This window comes from Zosterops lateralis, assembly GCF_965231275.1.
Source record: "Zosterops lateralis genome assembly, chromosome: 5".
Classification (NCBI taxonomy): domain Eukaryota; kingdom Metazoa; phylum Chordata; class Aves; order Passeriformes; family Zosteropidae; genus Zosterops; species Zosterops lateralis.
Genome location: NC_139766.1, coordinates 26,484,006 through 26,501,960, shown reverse-complemented (window position 1 = coordinate 26,501,960; position 17,955 = coordinate 26,484,006). Strand labels below are relative to the sequence as shown.

Below are 17,955 nucleotides of genomic sequence, written 5' to 3'. Positions count from 1 at the left end.
GCTGAGTGCCACCACACTGCCAGGCAGCTCACACAGCCCTCATGGTGCTGTCACACTCAACTGCCTCAAAATCACCGTACCCAATGCCTGGGAAATCATTCCTATCTCTTGTACACACAGGGTACAAAAGATCCAGAGAGGCCTCCTCCTCAACCACTAAAATGAAACCACAAATGATGCTGAATCCATTTTCACATTTTGTTTTTTGCTCAGTTTCTTGCCTCTGTTTAACACATTCCATTAGGAATAGCCTCTGTCAGTCGTAATCACAGTGAGCCAGCTCTCCTAGTAGTATATGTCAACATTACCCTGGAACCACAGAAATACCAACTACCAGTCCATCTCTAAAACTAGTACAAAAAAACATTTCTAAAACATATGAGGAAATACTCCACAGTGTTATTTTTTTTCCTCAGACAGTATTCCTAGAGTCATGGAGAAAAGGAACTAAAAGTATACTTACGTAGTTTAATACAGTTTTTACTCCTTTTGAAGAATGGTTTTTGATTGCTTTTCACTTCAAAGACAGAGCTAAGGTCTTTCTTGGGTCCTGTTAGAAAGTCTACGCCAATACATAACATTATAAAACCTGTAAAAATATAATTAGTTAGTTCTTTCATAGACTTTTAATATATTAAATATTGTTCACAAACATATATTTTATAAACTCTCAGCTGTTGAGTCACAACCCAATGGTTGTTGGGTTGTTACGGTTCCAACAGCAAAAATGATTCAAAGCAAAATGTAGATAAATGCTATACCTAATGAAGCAATGCAGGAACTATGAGATCTATTGACAGTACTCTCAAGTAAAGACTGATTTGCAGTACAGTTCCAGAGTATTAGGTCAAAAAGGCTAACACATGGCAGATAAATCATGCTAAAATCCTTCCAAGCTCTGCATGATGGCTACAACTCTTAGCTGGGCCCACTGTTTTCAAAGCTTACTGAAATTAACCTGGACAAGAACAATTGAGTTACACCTACACATTAAAAAACCTTAAAATAACAGCTTGATGAAAAAAGCATATCGATGATTGCACATATCTATTATCTTTGACAATGAAGTGCTCTGTCACCAAGATACAAGTAACACATTTTTCATATAGGAACTACAAAAGCAATTGCTCAACGCTTTGTTATAAAACAATGTAAGCAGACTGCAGCAGGTTGGAAGGTCAATTTAACATGGCAGCAACCTGTTTTCTGGAACTCCAGAGCCAACAGAAATAGTTCTGCTTTTTAAGGACAGAACACTAAACACACCTACAGATACATTTTAAAAGCTAGTAAGCAACTTCAGCCACTAACTGTTGCTATGCGTGGGGATGGTATCTTTTCAATAAAGCTCAGACTAATAGCACAAGGTCTTTTCCAATCCCTAATGAGATAAAGAATCCAATTACTTTCAAAGAAAGCATAGGAGGATAATGAACTGGATAAGAGCTCTGCTGGAGAAGATATATGCCCTTAATATCTTCGTGGCACAGTTAATTAATTAGAGAAGCCGTAATTTACTTCAGAGTAATAGCTAACAACTACTCAGTATTTTTTTACTTCCCTTGCTTGTTACGTTAGTCATAGTGAAAGTTTACAAACCAGGAGACTGCACATTGTGTGTGCACAACAAAGGGGTGCACACAAAACCTTTCTCAAAGGGTGACTGACTCACAGCCATTAAAGTTGAAGATCAGGAATCTGACCCCTCAGCATTATACCACATCACAATGAAACAGCACAGAAGTTTTGAATATAATGATCTTACTTTCATTGTCACTTTTCCTGGTGCAGTTCCCTACCCAAACTGCAGCAAGAGAAAGGCAGGATATTGGACAGGAGAAGAAAGCAAGAAATAACACTTGCACCTGGAAGAAACCAGAAGAAAACAAGCAGTTTCCCAGAAAGCCAAGCTGTGAGGGTAAAAGCACAGCAACAAATACAAAGTGTCATGAGATAATCTTTGATAAGCTATGGGACGGCATCAAAAAAGACAGAAACTGGATTCTCAGATGGAATATAAACTCATGTAGTGCCATCAACTGAGATGTGTTCCATTTACAGTTTTCTTTACCACAGAGAAAATTAGGGCCATTTCTCTGTTACTACCCAGTGGTCATGCCAGGTAAATTAATCACCAGTGTGCATTTCAAGGAAAGTAACAGAGAGGAATTTTGAATAAAAGTATTTCTTTTGTGAAAGCATTACTCAAAAAAGCATTTCACACTCATTTACCACATGCTTTCTTCATATAGCTTAAAAAAACTTAATTTAATTAGCTAAGAGAACTGTTTCTAAAGACTCCTCAGAGTGCTTTCAGAACAAAGAAAATAATGCAATAATGGAATGAAATTCTCCTCAGAACATAAAGAACTCAGATCCCTCATATGAATGCCGTAATTTAAGAAACATACATGGAGAGTAAGAAACTGGAGTGACACAGACTGGTTGCAAAGACATTTATGAAATCTGAAGCCTCTGGAGCAATAAGTTAAGCACAGGGTTCATTAATCCTTTCCAGATAAAATATATATATTTTTAAAAAAAAAAAAAAATGCCCCACACAATTGGCCCAAGACAATGTTCGGCATTGTTTAAATATAGTTAGTGAAATATGGCATTGAAACATGTTAGTACCTATTGCGAAAATATTTCTGGAGACAAAACCAGGAAGGGTTGGTTTCCTTTCCACCTCTCCACCCTCATCAAATGATCATTCTGCTAAAGCTTTATATTTGCCCAACTCAGTTCTTCCTTATTTGCAAATACTTGACAACTTCTTTTCTGCCTGTCCTGTTCACATGTTTCTGACGCTTCAGGCTCATCTGAATTCCCCCAAACATGCCGGTGTGTCCACAAAACATAAAGTAGAGCCACGTGGGAAAGAAGCTCATGTCTCCAATGCAGACTAGCTAGATCAGCAGGATGCTGCACTTTGCTCTGCAGAGCAGGGCTAAAAAATGCACTGAATTACATTACAGTTCCAGTAGCTACCCTGTTACCTGAGGTACTGCTACCTTAGGTAGCCAGCATTCACACCCTGGATTGCAGCCATATTTTCAGGCTGACTGATTAACAGATCTCTTCCTCCACTGCGTACTCTAGTTATCAGACATTTTTCCACTTTGTCATTTTCCTTTAACTGAATTCCATTTTCTGTCCATATTTTAGACTATTTCTAACAGTAAAGAAACAAGTGGATTATTTTCTTGCATGTCTCATTAATTTTTGCACTGCAACTCTTACACAGTAAGTAAGTAAACAATAACTGAGCATTTGAAAAGGCTCTTTGTACACTAGATACATTTCACATATCTGTCTGAGGCTAAAGCAAGCATATTTGTATTTGTTCATTATCACAAACATACCTAGAAGAAGATGGGAGCTTTCTCTAATGTAAACTCCTCCAGGTACAAATTTATAAGCTGTACACCATACACAAAAGAATAATTCAAGAACGTAGGCAAACATGGCTGTACTCATGGCTTTCCCAGGATGCAGACAGCTAACAAAACGTCCAGCTAGTTGAGGCCACACACACATAGTAAAGATACCAAGAATGTTGCCTGCAACAGCAGCACTCCAGGTATGTAAATAAAGGAGACCAGCTGAAGATGCCAAACCTGTGAAGGGATAGAAAAGAATAGAGTAAGTCTCAGTCAGGTATATTATGCACCCATTCATTTTCATATTCCAGCTAGCAAAAAAAACAGTCTGGGAAATATAACTGTGCTTTCCAGCCAAGAAAACTGCATCACTAGAAGAACAGTTACTCACAGTAGCCAAAGACAGTCTTTTATCTTTCCCAATATCTCATTCATTTAAACATTGCCTATTCAGCTGAATAAGAGGGCAGAAAAACATCATCAAGAGCCAAAACGGAACAGTTTTTCTTACAGTGTTCTTCAGCACAACAGAGGAATGATGCAGTTCTTAAGAGAGTAACAGGTCTGTCAGTTATTAATCTCTTTTACCATAATACAGAAGGAATCGAATAGATTAATATGAAGAGAAAACATACCTTTTCCTGATTTTCCCCAGTAGATAACCATAGAACGGGCAAGAAAGCAACTATTGTATCTTTTACTAACTACAAGATTCTTGACTTACCATGCTATCTCTGATTTGGGGTTTGACCCTAAGCAGAACATTAACAAACACAAAACCTCTGTATAACTTAATTTTAAAACATTATTGTAGGTATGAATATTTACTGTCACGCCATGAAAGCAAATGTATAGAAACAGTTTCAATATTTAACTCACATACATCAAGGTTCTGAGCATTTTAGAATACAATGCTTTAATCAACTAAAGAACCTTTCTGTGCTTTTCTTAAATAAGCAATGTGTGTACAACAAAGATCAAAGGTTTGTGCTTACATTACAATCTGAACACACGTCTCTTAACACTAAAACCTGCCTGTTCATACTATTTTACTGCCTGCAGAACTTAGCAAATAAAGATACAGGAGGTAAGCTTTTCTCTAGGTAGACTGCTTGTCAAATTGCAAGTTATTTTGCCTCCTGTGGAATTGAGAGGCTTATGTCACCTCAGCCACATAACCCTAGATGTGGCCTTATCATGGAATCACTAAGGTTGGAATAGACCTCTAAGATCATCAAGTCCAACTGTTCCACAATGGAGATGGTCAGAACCAAGATGCTGGTCAAGGGAACAGAACCTTAACAGGGCAGATTCTGAAGACAATAACACTGCTCTGCAATGGCCTGGAGATTTGTAGTGTCACCCTCAGTGCACTACAGTCACTGGCAGAGAAAAGTGTGGCTTTGCTTAGCCACGCTTTTTTGAGACGTGGTGTCAGGTCAGAGAACTTGAGTAAAGGGAATATGATAACAGCCAAAAATTCTGCTCAGGATTTGCACCTACCTATGAGAAACAAAGCAAAACTGATGACGGAAGACCAGCTCCAAAATGAAAGCATCAGTCCATGAGCAAGGCCCAACAGAACTGTACCTCTAATACAACAATAAGGAAAAAGAAAACGTGCATTAATATGATTTTAAAACCACCTGACATTGAAAAAGAAACTTCTAAATATACAGACAAGGCTCCTTGGTAATATATCATAATTCTTTTACTTTAAACAAAGCTAAATTTTGCTCACACCTGGCTACATTATCTTTCCTTTTATTGGATGTAAAAAACATCCAATTGAAAATAATGGCAATTTACTGTAATGTATAAGTGAGCTGTGCTCAGCAGCAAAAGCAGTCCACTGAAATCTTGGTACAAAAGGCAAAAACAACTCAGAGAAAACAAGAGGGCAGAATGCACCTCAAACAGAAGTATTTTCTTCATGTCAAATAAGGAATCCTACAGTATCTAACAATCACTCTTGAGTGCTACAGTACAGTACCTTGCTCTCAGTCTTGGGGAGCTCTTTTGTATACCAATTCCAAATTATAAACTCTATCACCTGCCATCACATATAGTCGACTCAGAATAACTAATTTGGACTCTTTCTAGATTTTGGAACCCGAATGAACCACACACAGCATTAAGACTGCATTCTTACTAATCAACACCTACTGAAGTATATATTTTAATATTGCACACAGTTTACTTTATTTATATTTTGTGCATGCATCTCTGACCATCTCTTTGAAGCCAACTGCTAGACAAAGTTACTGCATATTATAGATGCACTGCAATCATAAGTCCTTGAACCTCAGTCCTAATCTAAAAATCGTTTTGAAATGTGTCAAACCAAGATTTTACTGCTGGCATAAAACTAATTCTGTCAGAAAAATTTTAAGGTCTGGACAAAATGCTCAGAGATATCTCAAAGGGAGAATGAATCCTCTGTGTGAAGTACCTTGTACCCACTTTTTTCTGTCTAAATTCTTATACCACCATCAGGTTAAGTTTTAATTTGTCACCCACTACAACACGGGATCTTGATTACAATTTTGTAATGGTAATTATGCACTTACCCATATGGGTTAGGATCTGGACCTGTATGGGGATGTCCACTTACTGCCCACCTAGATATTAATGAAACCTCTCCAAATATCCACAGAGTGAGGAACATGAGGCTGCCAAAAGCAGTCCCTGATAAAAACCAATGAGGATGCAAAGCAGTCTCTTTAACCACATTACCAGTTTTGTTTGTTTCTTGTTTCCTCTTATCTCCACCTAGAATAATAATAGAAATACAGCTGAACTGTCAAATCCTATTAGCAAGAGTAACTGAGAAAAAGAAATAGCCAAAATCACAAATTTAGTATAATAAGTAACATGCACAAAAGCTAATTTATCTGATTAGGATTGTTGTTTGCATCATCAGAAATTGATAATGCAAAAAAAAAAAAAAAAAAAACCAACTTAAAAATCTTTACTAACAACCCTAGGTCTGTCAAGAAAATACACTCACCATAAATGTTCAAAATGCCAACCTGCCCATCAGATTATTTTCCATAATACTGGAACTTAAATATTTAAATTGGCTTTGAAAATGAGCAGAAAAGTCATTAGAATTTGTTCAGAGGCTTCTGTTCTCTGAAACTCCAAACTCTGATAAGAACAAAACTTGATACTTCCAAATAAGCCAGAAATAAACTCCCTTGCTTCTCCTTTTTTTTTTTTTTTCCATGCACTTTGGAACCTCTCTCATCTAAGGAGAAAGCAGCACCCTTAATTGCATAGACATATCATTTTGTCATCCACAAACAAGACAGATTTCCTTACTAATCTCCTGCAGCAGATTCCCTTTCTAAATTCTGATGAAAGCTCAGGCTTTAGATCATGTAATGCAAGCTTACAGACAATATGCATGATGCTAATTTATACCCACTTACACACAGATAAGGTTTTATCTTTCAATTAATTCATTAAGGTCATACTGAGAAGGAAGGAGATTCTGAGAATTTAACATGAGCTGCCTTAACTAACCAACCCAACCTCGCTGTCTTCCTTGGCAATATCATCTCTACAGTTTAACCTATGCCAGCCCCCACTATTGTGTACTCTGTGCAAACACTCTAAGAATTTGGGCAAAGTTTAACCAGGACTTGTCCAGTTGTCCAGTTTAACTTGTCCAGTCCTCTAATTCTTTCTGTCTATTTTCACATATCAGCTGTTCCCCAACTTTGTCCTGTCTCCCCTTCTCCATAAAAAGATATGCGCTGCCAGAGAAACTCAAAGTGGAAACTGAATTAACATAATAACAAAAACACCGCAAATGTTTCATGCTGGAGAGACAATAATCCATTCTGGTTTTATTGGTGTATCTTATGCCTTTGTCTTACTGTCATATGGTTGCCACTGGAATAAGGAAAAAGGTGCAGTTTGTTGGGGGTTAGGTTTGTTCCTTTTTTACTTTAAAGAATTTTTTCCCCATAAATTACCAAGGAGACTGAGTGTTGGATACTTAAAGAGTACTTGACCAAAACAAAGAGATGGCCAAAGCTCGGTTGGGGAGATTTTTTTTTATCTGTTGTAACTCCAGAAGGGAGGGGGTAACTTCCTTCTCTGATAACAAGCCAGCTGTTAAAACCAGATGGAGTAGTGTTTAGTATCTCTGTTCACTCTTCCACTACCCCCATGGGAATATCTTCTGTTAATGGACCATTAAAGCTCACCAATGGCATGACACATTTCATCATCCTATTGTGAGATGCTCCACCCAGGGAGAAAGAGACAAACCATTTCCAATAGATAAAAAGGAGCCACAAGTGTCACCAGGCACTCCGGTGTTCCCACAGGACTCCCAAAGGATGACCAGACCCATCTCTGGACCCTTTGGCTCCACAGGATCATCTCTGCTTCCAACAGGACACATCTGCCACTCCAGGAGGGCTGACTTTGGACTGTTTCCAACACCCTGACCAACAGGATGTCAGATTGTATTTCTGACTCTGTCAGGGTTTTCTAGGATTTCTTGTTTGTTTGTTTGCCTATTCCTTTGTACCACAACATTTGTATTTTTAATATCCCTAGTAAAGAACTGCTATACTATTCCCAAAATCTTTTCCTGACAGCCTTTTAATTGCAAACGTATAATAATTTGAACAGGGGGAGGCGAGGGCTTACATTCCAAGGGAGACTCCAGTCTTCCTTGGCAGATACCTGTCTATCCAAACCAAGACACAGTTCCAGCCCAACTTACTACAACTTGTATGAATTGTGACACCAGTTCTGCCATATTGTGGGCAGATGGAAGTACCCCATGACTTCTAAAGCCTGCAATGCTCATGCAGAAGATCTAAAACCAGACTGTGTTGGGGAAAAAAATTAAAGGACCAAAATCCAATGACACGTAGCTTAGGTTCTTTAGGTATACTTTAGGTTCTTTTCATAACCACCATCTTTGCTGTAATATGCTTACTTGAACGAATTTGTTCCACTGCTGCTACAAAACCAGTTGTCAATATGACAGTATTGGCAACTTGTGAGCTCCAGACTGGATTAAGTGATGTGTACAGGATACGAAGAACAAGGAGCATTATCTTGCCTAGCATGAAGCCCCATATTCTGATGAACCTGTAAGAATCAGTTTTTGAAATAGTGAGGTGTTTGGGAGATAAAAACAAAAAACAAACAAACAAAAAACCCCCAGCTTTTAATATAAAGAAACATCAGTTAAAATCCATCAGTATAAGAAAATACCTTTGTAAACTGTTTCCTGACCACCATGTTACTGTTTGAACCAGCAATGAAGAAGAAACACCAGCAGCCAAGATGAGTAGTCTAATTGTAGCATTTGGCGCATGGTATGATCCTAAGCTTCCTACAAACAAATACACACACAGAGGTTACTTTAATGATCAGTAGAGACTGGCTAATAAGGATTTCCTGTGCATTAGTACAACATTGCCTGTAATTTGAATGGCTATACCACTTATCTGAAAACATGACACTACACATTTTTAAACAAACCAAAGAAATGTAGGTATGCATAGAAACTGGGTATACATGACTTCATAGAAGTTACAATTTTCAAGGAAAAAAAAATTATATGAAGCAATTATCCAACAATCCAAGTGATTAATTTTATTTAAGTACTTATAGTGATTGATTCCATAGAGAGGATATATGGATTAGATCTCTAAGCATACAGATATTCCTCAACCATGCACTTAGATAACTCAAAAGCCATAAAGTTTTATGTACTGTGACTGCTCCTTTCTAAAAAGGATATGGCTTTTGCTTCGGTACACTTATAAAAGTAAGTACACTATGGCAAAAGCCATGTTCATTATTAGATAGGAGCAGTCACCACACATAGCACAGGGATTAGTAATCAACTGCCCCAGTAGGGGTGAACAAGGCTTTCTCTGGCTCAGTATCTGGTCTCAGAAGTGGTTACTACCAGCCTGCACCATTTTATTACTGAAAACTACCACTTTCCCAGGCAGTGAAAGAGAGCACGTGTACATATCTTTACCATTTCCCAGGGCACAGTGACCCCACATTACCAACAGTTTTAAACTCCACTAACAGGTTTCCAGTTCAAGTGAATATGGACCAGATATATTCTCATAACTTCAGTAGTGTGGCAAAGTCTGGCCCAGGACCAGTGACAAACGGCAGGAGAAGCAGCAACACGGTTATGATACCAGCCATTTGCTAAGGGAGTATGAGTCAAACTTGGAGAGATGTTAAGCAAGTTATGTCAGAAATGAAGCTGCAGATTCTGGCAATGCAAGCTAGGAAACCTCCAACTGTTTACCTGCTCATTCTGCTCAGACTAAAGGATACAAAACTTAGAGTTAAGACGATAAACAAGATCAATGTGCAGTGAAGGTGTACTTACATGGACTTCAACAGAGGTTCCATGTACAGTACACACAGATTTCTGTCACTAAATTGTGCTGGCAATCCATAAATCTGCCTCTTCAAATATTTCATCATGTGCGCTCCCTTGATTAAAGGTAGCATGGGTTTGCCAAGTTAGAGCGGACACACCTTTTGTTGCTGGGCAAGTACACCCAAGACTTAAATATATCTATCCAAATATCCAAATTTAATGTACGTTGTCTGAAGACACAGATGCAAATAGATATTACCACAAGGTACTTTGTTGTTGTTTATTTGGTTTTGAATAGAACACAAAATCAAGTAGTTTGGAAGGATACAGAAATTAGAAGTTACAGGGAAAATAATGCTTCCTGAAAAGGCAGAGAGAAACAGGACAGAAAAAAAAAAATCATCCCCATAAATATTCTGGTCTTAGCTAAGCAGGAAGAATTTTCCTTTTTTTTGGTCATGAAATTGAAGACTGAGTAGAATGGGGTGGAGCATGCCTGGGGTAGATTGTTCAGCCTGACAGTTCAACAATCCCAGAGGAAGGCCATGGCCTTTTTGAGAAGGAAAAAAGATCAAAAAGAGAATGAATAAAATTGTCTCAGTATGAAGGAGGAAAAAGGCACAAAGAACTGAGAAAAAGGAGAATCAGCAGCACAGTATGATGGGACAGAACTAAAATAAAAGACCATCATAGGCCCATCACTGCTCTTTATTTAGCAGAAGAAAAATTACACACTTCTAAGTGATTTCCATCTCTTTTGGTAAAGTGAACTAGTAAACACAGCAAGGTGATCTGAAGGACTAATCCTAAATAAACATGGCAAATTTTGTGTTACTGTCGCATCCAAAGGAAGGTAAGGTGCAATTTTAAATGCTTACACTCACTCCTAGTTTCTAAACTAGAAGATCTTGCAGAAAGCAATACACTAGGGACTGCTGCAAGAAGTTGAAGATCCTGCTCACTGAGAAACTTATTACAAAACAACAAGAAAAGTAGGAGAAGAGCAGGAAAAGATAATAACATGGTAAGACTATTCTTCATTAAAATCAATGACACCAATGACACTTCTCAGTTCTAATATTTTTCTAGAGACAAAGAACAAGAATACTTTTTTTACAAATTACACAGGCAAAGTAAATAAGATTATCTTACTCTGTCTTTTAACAGTAAAAGAGGAAAACTATAAGGAAAGTTATTATCTCTCTATCTTATATTGACAAATGAGGAGCTAGGATCTGCTGCTTCTGAAACATATCACTCAGCAGCATTTTCACCTCTACACAGAAGATGGAGACCCTTGTCTCCTCTAAATTCATCTGGTGTGGCAAACTCTTTAGTATTAACTTGCTTCTGAATGTGGCTGTAACTGCCAAATTTTCTCCAAAAAACTTTTCAAAATCAACAAGAGCTAAGATTTGCGCCAGTTAGCTGAAGACTAAAGTGAGAATCCCAACAAGTCTTGGTTTAAGAAGGAGCCTGTGGAATAGGAAATGAGGCATCTATTTCCTGAGTTTAAGATCAAATTTTCGTCCTGTGCAACTGACCATATAAGGGTTATTTCATATTTAGGATGAACCTATAACCCCTTTATAGGCATGTAGATAGATTTAATTTTAAAAATACATTCTTAGAAGAAAAAACTGCCTTAGAAACTAAAAAAGAATGTTTCACTCATAGAGGACTACTTTTATAATAGCCCAAGCTGTTCTGTAATGTCTCATCCTTACCCATTGTCACAATACAAAAAACACCTGCTCTGCTGATATTTGAGCGATACTGAAAACACCTTTCCTATTTGGCATCACTCTTACTAAACTAGAAGTTCCTAGAAATAAAAATTAAATTATATTTTTCTGTGTTTATGCAATACAATGGCTGCAAACAATATTTCTCTGTCTATACCTAAAAGCTTGAGAGAGAAAAAAAGAAACCAACAAAACGCGAGAAACCAACAAAGAGCGAGAACTTCTTATTCCTGTCTCTTTCTATAATTGTCTGAATTTTAAGCCAATTTGGAATGTTTGTTCTTACACATTGATACCAAAACAGAATCTAAAACTCACTGCAGTGCGTACTTACCAACCATAGCCAACCTCAGAAAGGCTAGGACATACTCTTTGTTAGCCAACCTCCAAAAAGGGCCAATGGTCAAGAATATTGGGGAAAAGAAGGCAACAGCAAAAACTTCTAGGCCTGTGAGTGCCAGTGTCTGAAGTGGGAAGTAGTAGATCATTGGTGGCAGTGCATGGTAAAGAGACCAAGAAATGTAACCTAAAACAAGAACAAACAAGAAGAAGAAAACCCCATTATGTATTTTCAACAACAACATTTCCTGGAGATTACTTTAAAAGCACCACTTAATACTTTTGCATATAGACTATCAAATGTATTTGAAAGCAGTTCAAGCAAAAACAGATACCTTCTGTGAAGAAATTCGTTTGTTATTTCAGGTTAAAGAAACACATTTGCCAAGGAATTAAAATGATGAGAACAAAACAGCTCTTCCCCCACTCAGTCAGCAGTTCCTACTTTGAACCTCAGTGAAGTGCTCAACCTCGAAAAGGATTAGTGTCCAGAGGGCTGTCTAAATAAGCAATCCACCCGCATTCTCGGGGCTCCTCAGAGGCAGACTGGCGGCTAAAGGAATTATTCTAGTAAATTGGTGTGCTGTTCTCCCCTGGAGACACCTTATCCCGGCACAGCAGCACTGCGCTCTGAGTTTCCATGCTGTGCAGGAGATGCACAGAGCGGCCGATAACGCGAGCGCCGGGTCTGACCAACTATCCTGCCCTGAGCAGGAGAGCACAGCTCCGGCTCTGCAGCACTGCCCGGACACCTGCCGGGAGCAGCAATGAATTCTAGGCTGATCCAGGAGACAAAAGGCATTCCGGCACTAGACGCAAAAAAGAACCCAAGAAGAGCACTCGGATGTGAGCACTATTTACCCATTCCAGAGGGGAGCTGTTCACACGCCTGCCCGTCCGGGACACCCCGCGACACCTGCCGGGGCTGCCCTGCTCCCCCCGGTCCCGGCTGAGCCCCCGGTGCCCCTCACCGCCACCCCCCGGCCCCGGCTGAGCCCCCGGTGCCCCTCACCGCCACCCCCCGGTCCCGGCTGAGCCCCCGGTGCCCCTCACCGCCACCCCCCGGCCCCGGCTGAGCCCCCGGTGCCCCTCACCGCCACCCCCCGGCCCCGCCGGGCGGCACCGCCTCCACCTACCCAGGAGAGTCTCCGAGAGAACGGCCCTCCACAAGGGAAACATCTCCCCGGGCCCGGCGGGAGCTGTGTCCCTCTCCCCGGGAGCCGAGCCCCGAGTGCCCGGGATCGCCCGTCCCGCCCGAGGAGCCGCGTCCCGCTGCGGGGCGGGGGGGGCAGCCCGCACGGCCGGACCGCGCTCCCCGCGCTCTGCACGGCCCGGCCCGGCCCGACACTCGGGTGTCGGCAAAGGAGCGTTTGGCCCCCGGGCAGCCACGCCAGCAAGGAAAATAAATGCAAAAGGTTGTCACAGCACAAGCTGGAGGGAAAAGAGGAGCCAACCCACTTGGCAGCTTGTACACGGCTGAGACTAGGCGGGGTTCGGGGGTGTCCCAATTAGTACTGGGCTCACCTGTGTGAAATGCGCGGTGTTTTATAGCAGAGTGAGCACTTCTGATAAGCAATGCTGTCTACAGAAAGCACCAAAAGAAGCATTTCCTTTGCTGAGATTCCTGAGTAACTATGTTTGTTAATTTTAGAAGAAATCATGAATTAAATCGACCCAGCCGTGATCACAGCTGCCAAGTTCTGGCAAAAAGATTACATAAGCAAAATCTTAATTTTAGATTTTTTTTTTTATGAGTAGGAAAAGTAAAATTGTAAATATAAGCTAAGAACGAAGAAGTCCTTTTGCTGTTGGAATATATCATCATCTTAAGTTTTATTAATCTTCATACAGCATCCTACAGAACTGCCATCTGTATCTTCTCATTTGTGTCAAAACTACTTCTCCATTCCAAATAAACCTTATGCTGTATGAAACTCTGAAATCCATAGGAGTAAACTATAAATACCTAACATCTATATAACCTATTATCAGCAATGAAGTCTGGTCTAGACATTTGAGAGGACATGGTACTAAACTAGATTTTGCCCTAAAGTCTCAAAGAGAAGTGATTCATTTATCCTTCAGTATGATGGGGTTTGCTATTACAAAAACTCTGTTGAATTTTGTCTGCTATTTGAAAATGTGTTTTAAATTTTTGAAATGTGTTTTAAATGTCCACAAAATAATTAAAATATTTTGATGAAAAAGTTGACATCACCAGGGAAGGAAGAATGAGACTCATAGATTTAATGAGCTTCCTTGTTTTCTCCAAGTTCCATGTCATTAAAGGCATCTTTCTTTTTCTTCATTAAAGAAAAGTCTTACCAGAATAATCACTAAGCTCACTTATCACTGGATATCAGGGTTATGTAAGTGATGACATAATTTCATCTTGCTGTGATGTGATGCAAATGGAAGATGAGATCTTTGGCCAGAATAAACCCAGAACACGGCTGCTTTTGGAGCTGCGTATCAGGAGTGTGAGGCTCGCAGCCAATAAATATTTGAAAAAATTTTCCAACACTTTTTGTAATTATAGTATCTTGCTTTATGGTTCAGAGGTGGAGTTCCAGTAAAACTAGACATGACTGGAATTGTGAACCTGATATACTTGTGTGGCTTCCACTAAAGTCATAATACAGTGAAAATAATGCAAATCCTGACAAATTTAGCAATTGTATTCTGGGAACTCTCTCTGAGATTCTTAGTAACTACTAAGTTTGGCTTCACATGTCACAAAGTTACATCCTAATGCTCTCCATAAGGCTGATATATGTATGAGCATCAGAGCAAAAGAGGGAAGAGTTTTCAGGTGTAATGTCTTAAATACAAAGGTCTATGCTTGCAAGGTGCTTAGTTGCACATATATGTGTACCAATGTCTTTCACTGTATTTTTTTTTTATTCCTGGAGTGCATACTTGACAAAAAAATAAACCAAAAACATTTGATCTTTATAGGAATACAATGATGTCAAACAAGTAAAGTCAAGAAAACACTACAGTAGGAGCTTCCACTCACAAAACAAGAAGCATTTTCATTCTAGAATAGCATTTAAGACACTCTTACCCTAAGACAGACATAAAAAATTATCTGTATTTAACAGCCTCATAATTGGTTGACAGGGGTAAACTTTTCTAAAGCTAGTGACTGTAAAAAACAATGCTTTATTTGGGTTCAAACTGTAACACAGGTGTGCTTTGAAACCCAAGTAAACAAACAGCATTTAAAAGAACTATCAGGCCCCTGTGAGAAGTTGTCCTTGCATATTGCCTGAGATGCCTGAATGGGAATAAGAAAGTGCCAGAAGAAATCGGGAAAAAAAGGCATGAAAGTATGAGCATAGATTAGTATTAAAACTGCAGCTCTGGAGAAAAGTAGGAGTGGATGGGTTTGCAGTTAGGCACCTGTCACAGCCTCAGGGGAAGCAAGAACACATGCAGCTCTCCGCAAGCACTTTACTGGGTTCTTCACACCGAAAAGAGGAAATCCTATATCCTGAAAATTCCATAATTACCAACTATTTATTTGCTTCTAAAAGATAGCCCAGACCAAGTATAAAATAGAAGTGCATCCAAGAATCAGCCAAGACATAGAAAACTTACATGATTCCTTGCAAGTAGTGAGGACAGATTAGTGTTTTACTCAGAAGTATGTTGACTGTTTCCTGCTGTGAGTTTTCATGTCTTTTCGTTTGCCTTAAACTCCTACTTCCATCAGCATGAGAACAATGCCCTGTCATGTAATTCTTACTTCATTTTCCATGCTCTGTTATAGTTACAAAACAAGGGAGTGGAGCTTTGTTTCTCAGGTAATTTTTAAGCAATTACAAGGGTTTGATTTTGTAACAGACAAATAAACCATGTTTATTCTAAGTGGTAATAGTCCCTCCTTCTGGCACACACCGCATACACATGTGGAGTATTTCTGTTAAATATGCACACCAGGAAGGCTTTGCTTTGGTGAGTGTGGTGAACCTCAGGGCCCTGGCAACCCTTCAGTGTTTTCTAAGAGGTTCTTCAGTCAAACAGCCAGACCATGTAAACTTTCCCTGAGTTTGTGAAATCTCAGTCCTTGATCTCCGTCTACTCTGACAACAGATAATTCCTCAGCCAAATATTCAATTCCATATTGATTGTTTTATTTTTGGTGTCACTCAGGGTTGTTTTTTTTCTGTGGTTTGGTTTTTTGTTTTGTGGGGTTTTTTTGGGATTTGTTTTTTTTTTTTTCCTCCTTTGATTCTGACTATTACTTTCTCTCCATTTTTATAAATCTGAAGAACTTCCAGATAAATCTTGGAAAGAAAGAGTGTTTGAAGAACATATTCAATTGTGATTATCAACTTTACATTTGATGTTACAACTAAAAAGAAGCTGATTGATTTTTAATAGGCACTTTTGCACAGAAAGGTGCGAGAATCCAAACAGTCCTATCTCTGTCTATCCCCAGGCACACATACGCCCCATGAGAAAATTGTCATTCCAGTGCTCTTTCATTTTATGTCCAGTTTTAGCTGGATCAGTTAAGAAGTTATTGGTTATCAGGTATTCACTCCCCATGGGATTATCTTGTGTATTGTATTTTTCAGAATAGCATGTAGTTATTAAATAGTTTTCATGTATTTTTTTCAATAATACCTTTTAGATCCCAGGAGGTATTAGATACACTTTCAAGACTTGTTTTTGGACAACACCCTTGCCCAGCCTCCATGTGAAAAGCACATTTTGCAGCAGCAAAGTTTGATCCTGCTTTAGCAGGCAAGAGTGGAAGACTAGTCTGGTGAAAGGGGCTTCAAGCAGCCAAGACTCATGGCTGAAAGCTTTTTTTTGGACTTAAGAAAAATTAACTACTATTTATGTTTCTTATGAAATTGAGATGCCAAGGTCATGCAAAAAGGGGAAGTTTAATGGTGATCTCACAGGCTATTCATTTTATGATAAGCACTGAAATGTCATATCACCATTTAGGATACTCTACTGAAAACTATTGTCTTGCTGTAAAAAAAATAAAGCAAAACAAAATAGTTTCAGAAACTGAGACCTTTTTTATTTAAAAAAATGCAAAATAAGACTCATGTTTATATTTTCTGTTTTAGAAAACTCATTCTTAAAGAAAGGCATTGCATTTATCATTTCAGAGAAAGTGGAACTTTTTTTTTAAATATTCCTAGGACAAGCCCTTCCACACCCAACTGACATTTTCAGGATAACTTTTCCTTGTAAAATTATTTTTGCTTGATGAAAGTACCTTTCTTATTTGTTTAATTCTTGTTAATACTAAAATTTATTTATTTACTTACATAAACATCATAGCATTAAAATCAAAGTAGATAAGCAATGCTTTTCATTCCAAAATGGTCAAAGTAGAATCTGTTGTTTCTTTTTTAAAGAACAAGATTTCATTTCCCAAAAAAAATATTTTCAATGCGTAGGACAGACCCCAGATATTGTAGGCTGGGCTCCTCACTATAAGAAAGACAAGGAGCCACTGCAGAGGTGCAGTGGAGGCCACACAGGTGATGAGAGGTCTGGAGCATCTCTTGAGGAGAGACTGCAGGAGCTGGGCCTGTTTAATCTAGAGAAGATTGGGAGGGGGTCTCATGAGTGCATATAAATATCTCAAAGGCGGGTGTCAGGGGATGGTGCCAGACCCTTGGTGGTGGTGCACAGTGACAGGACGAGCAGTAACGGCCATAAATAAAACACAAGAAGTTCAACCTCAACTTGAGGAAAATATTTCCATTGAGGGTGGCAGAGCACTGGAGAGGCTGCCCGAGGAGGGCACGGAGTCCAGACATTCCAAATCACATGGACGAGTTTCTCTCGGCAGGAGGGCTGGACCAGCCGGCCTTCAGAGAGCCCTTCCAACCCCAATGATGCCGTGACTCTGTTACCTTCATTAACACATACCCTTGCTAAAAAGCCTTCTGTATTTCAGTGGGGAAATTCGAGAACGGAATTTTCTTGGCGTGCTCGCTGTTCTTGTAGCGCATCAGCGCACCGGGAGGCGAGGAGCGCTCCTGCCATCCTTGTACGGGCCCGGGGCCGGGGCGTGAGGGGAGCCGGGAACTGGGAACTGCGGGCCCTGCGCCCCCCGGCCGCCAGG

General features: G+C 39.5%; 1 protein-coding gene across 2 annotated transcripts in view; it reads right to left on the bottom strand.

Annotated features, from left to right (window-relative positions):
• The window catches only part of CWH43 (cell wall biogenesis 43 C-terminal homolog), a 30,182-nt gene extending 17,096 nt beyond the window's left edge, over window positions 1-13,086 (bottom strand). The window contains exons 1-8 of one of the 2 annotated variants that reach the window (XM_083862519.1): window positions 12,989-13,086; window positions 11,848-12,039; window positions 8,628-8,748; window positions 8,347-8,501; window positions 5,954-6,155; window positions 4,887-4,975; window positions 3,366-3,620; window positions 464-589 (exon numbers count right to left, since the gene is read on the bottom strand). In XM_083862519.1, coding sequence (XP_083718645.1) covers window positions 464-589; window positions 3,366-3,620; window positions 4,887-4,975; window positions 5,954-6,155; window positions 8,347-8,501; window positions 8,628-8,748; window positions 11,848-12,039; window positions 12,989-13,031 — 1,183 coding nt within the window. In that variant the 5' untranslated portion in view covers window positions 13,032-13,086. Of the gene's footprint in view, window positions 1-463; window positions 590-3,365; window positions 3,621-4,886; window positions 4,976-5,953; window positions 6,156-8,346; window positions 8,502-8,627; window positions 8,749-11,847; window positions 12,040-12,187; window positions 12,277-12,988 lie in introns of those variants that run through there. The other variant, XM_083862520.1, reaches the window with a different exon arrangement.
• Between the last annotated feature and the right edge of the window lie 4,869 nt (window positions 13,087-17,955).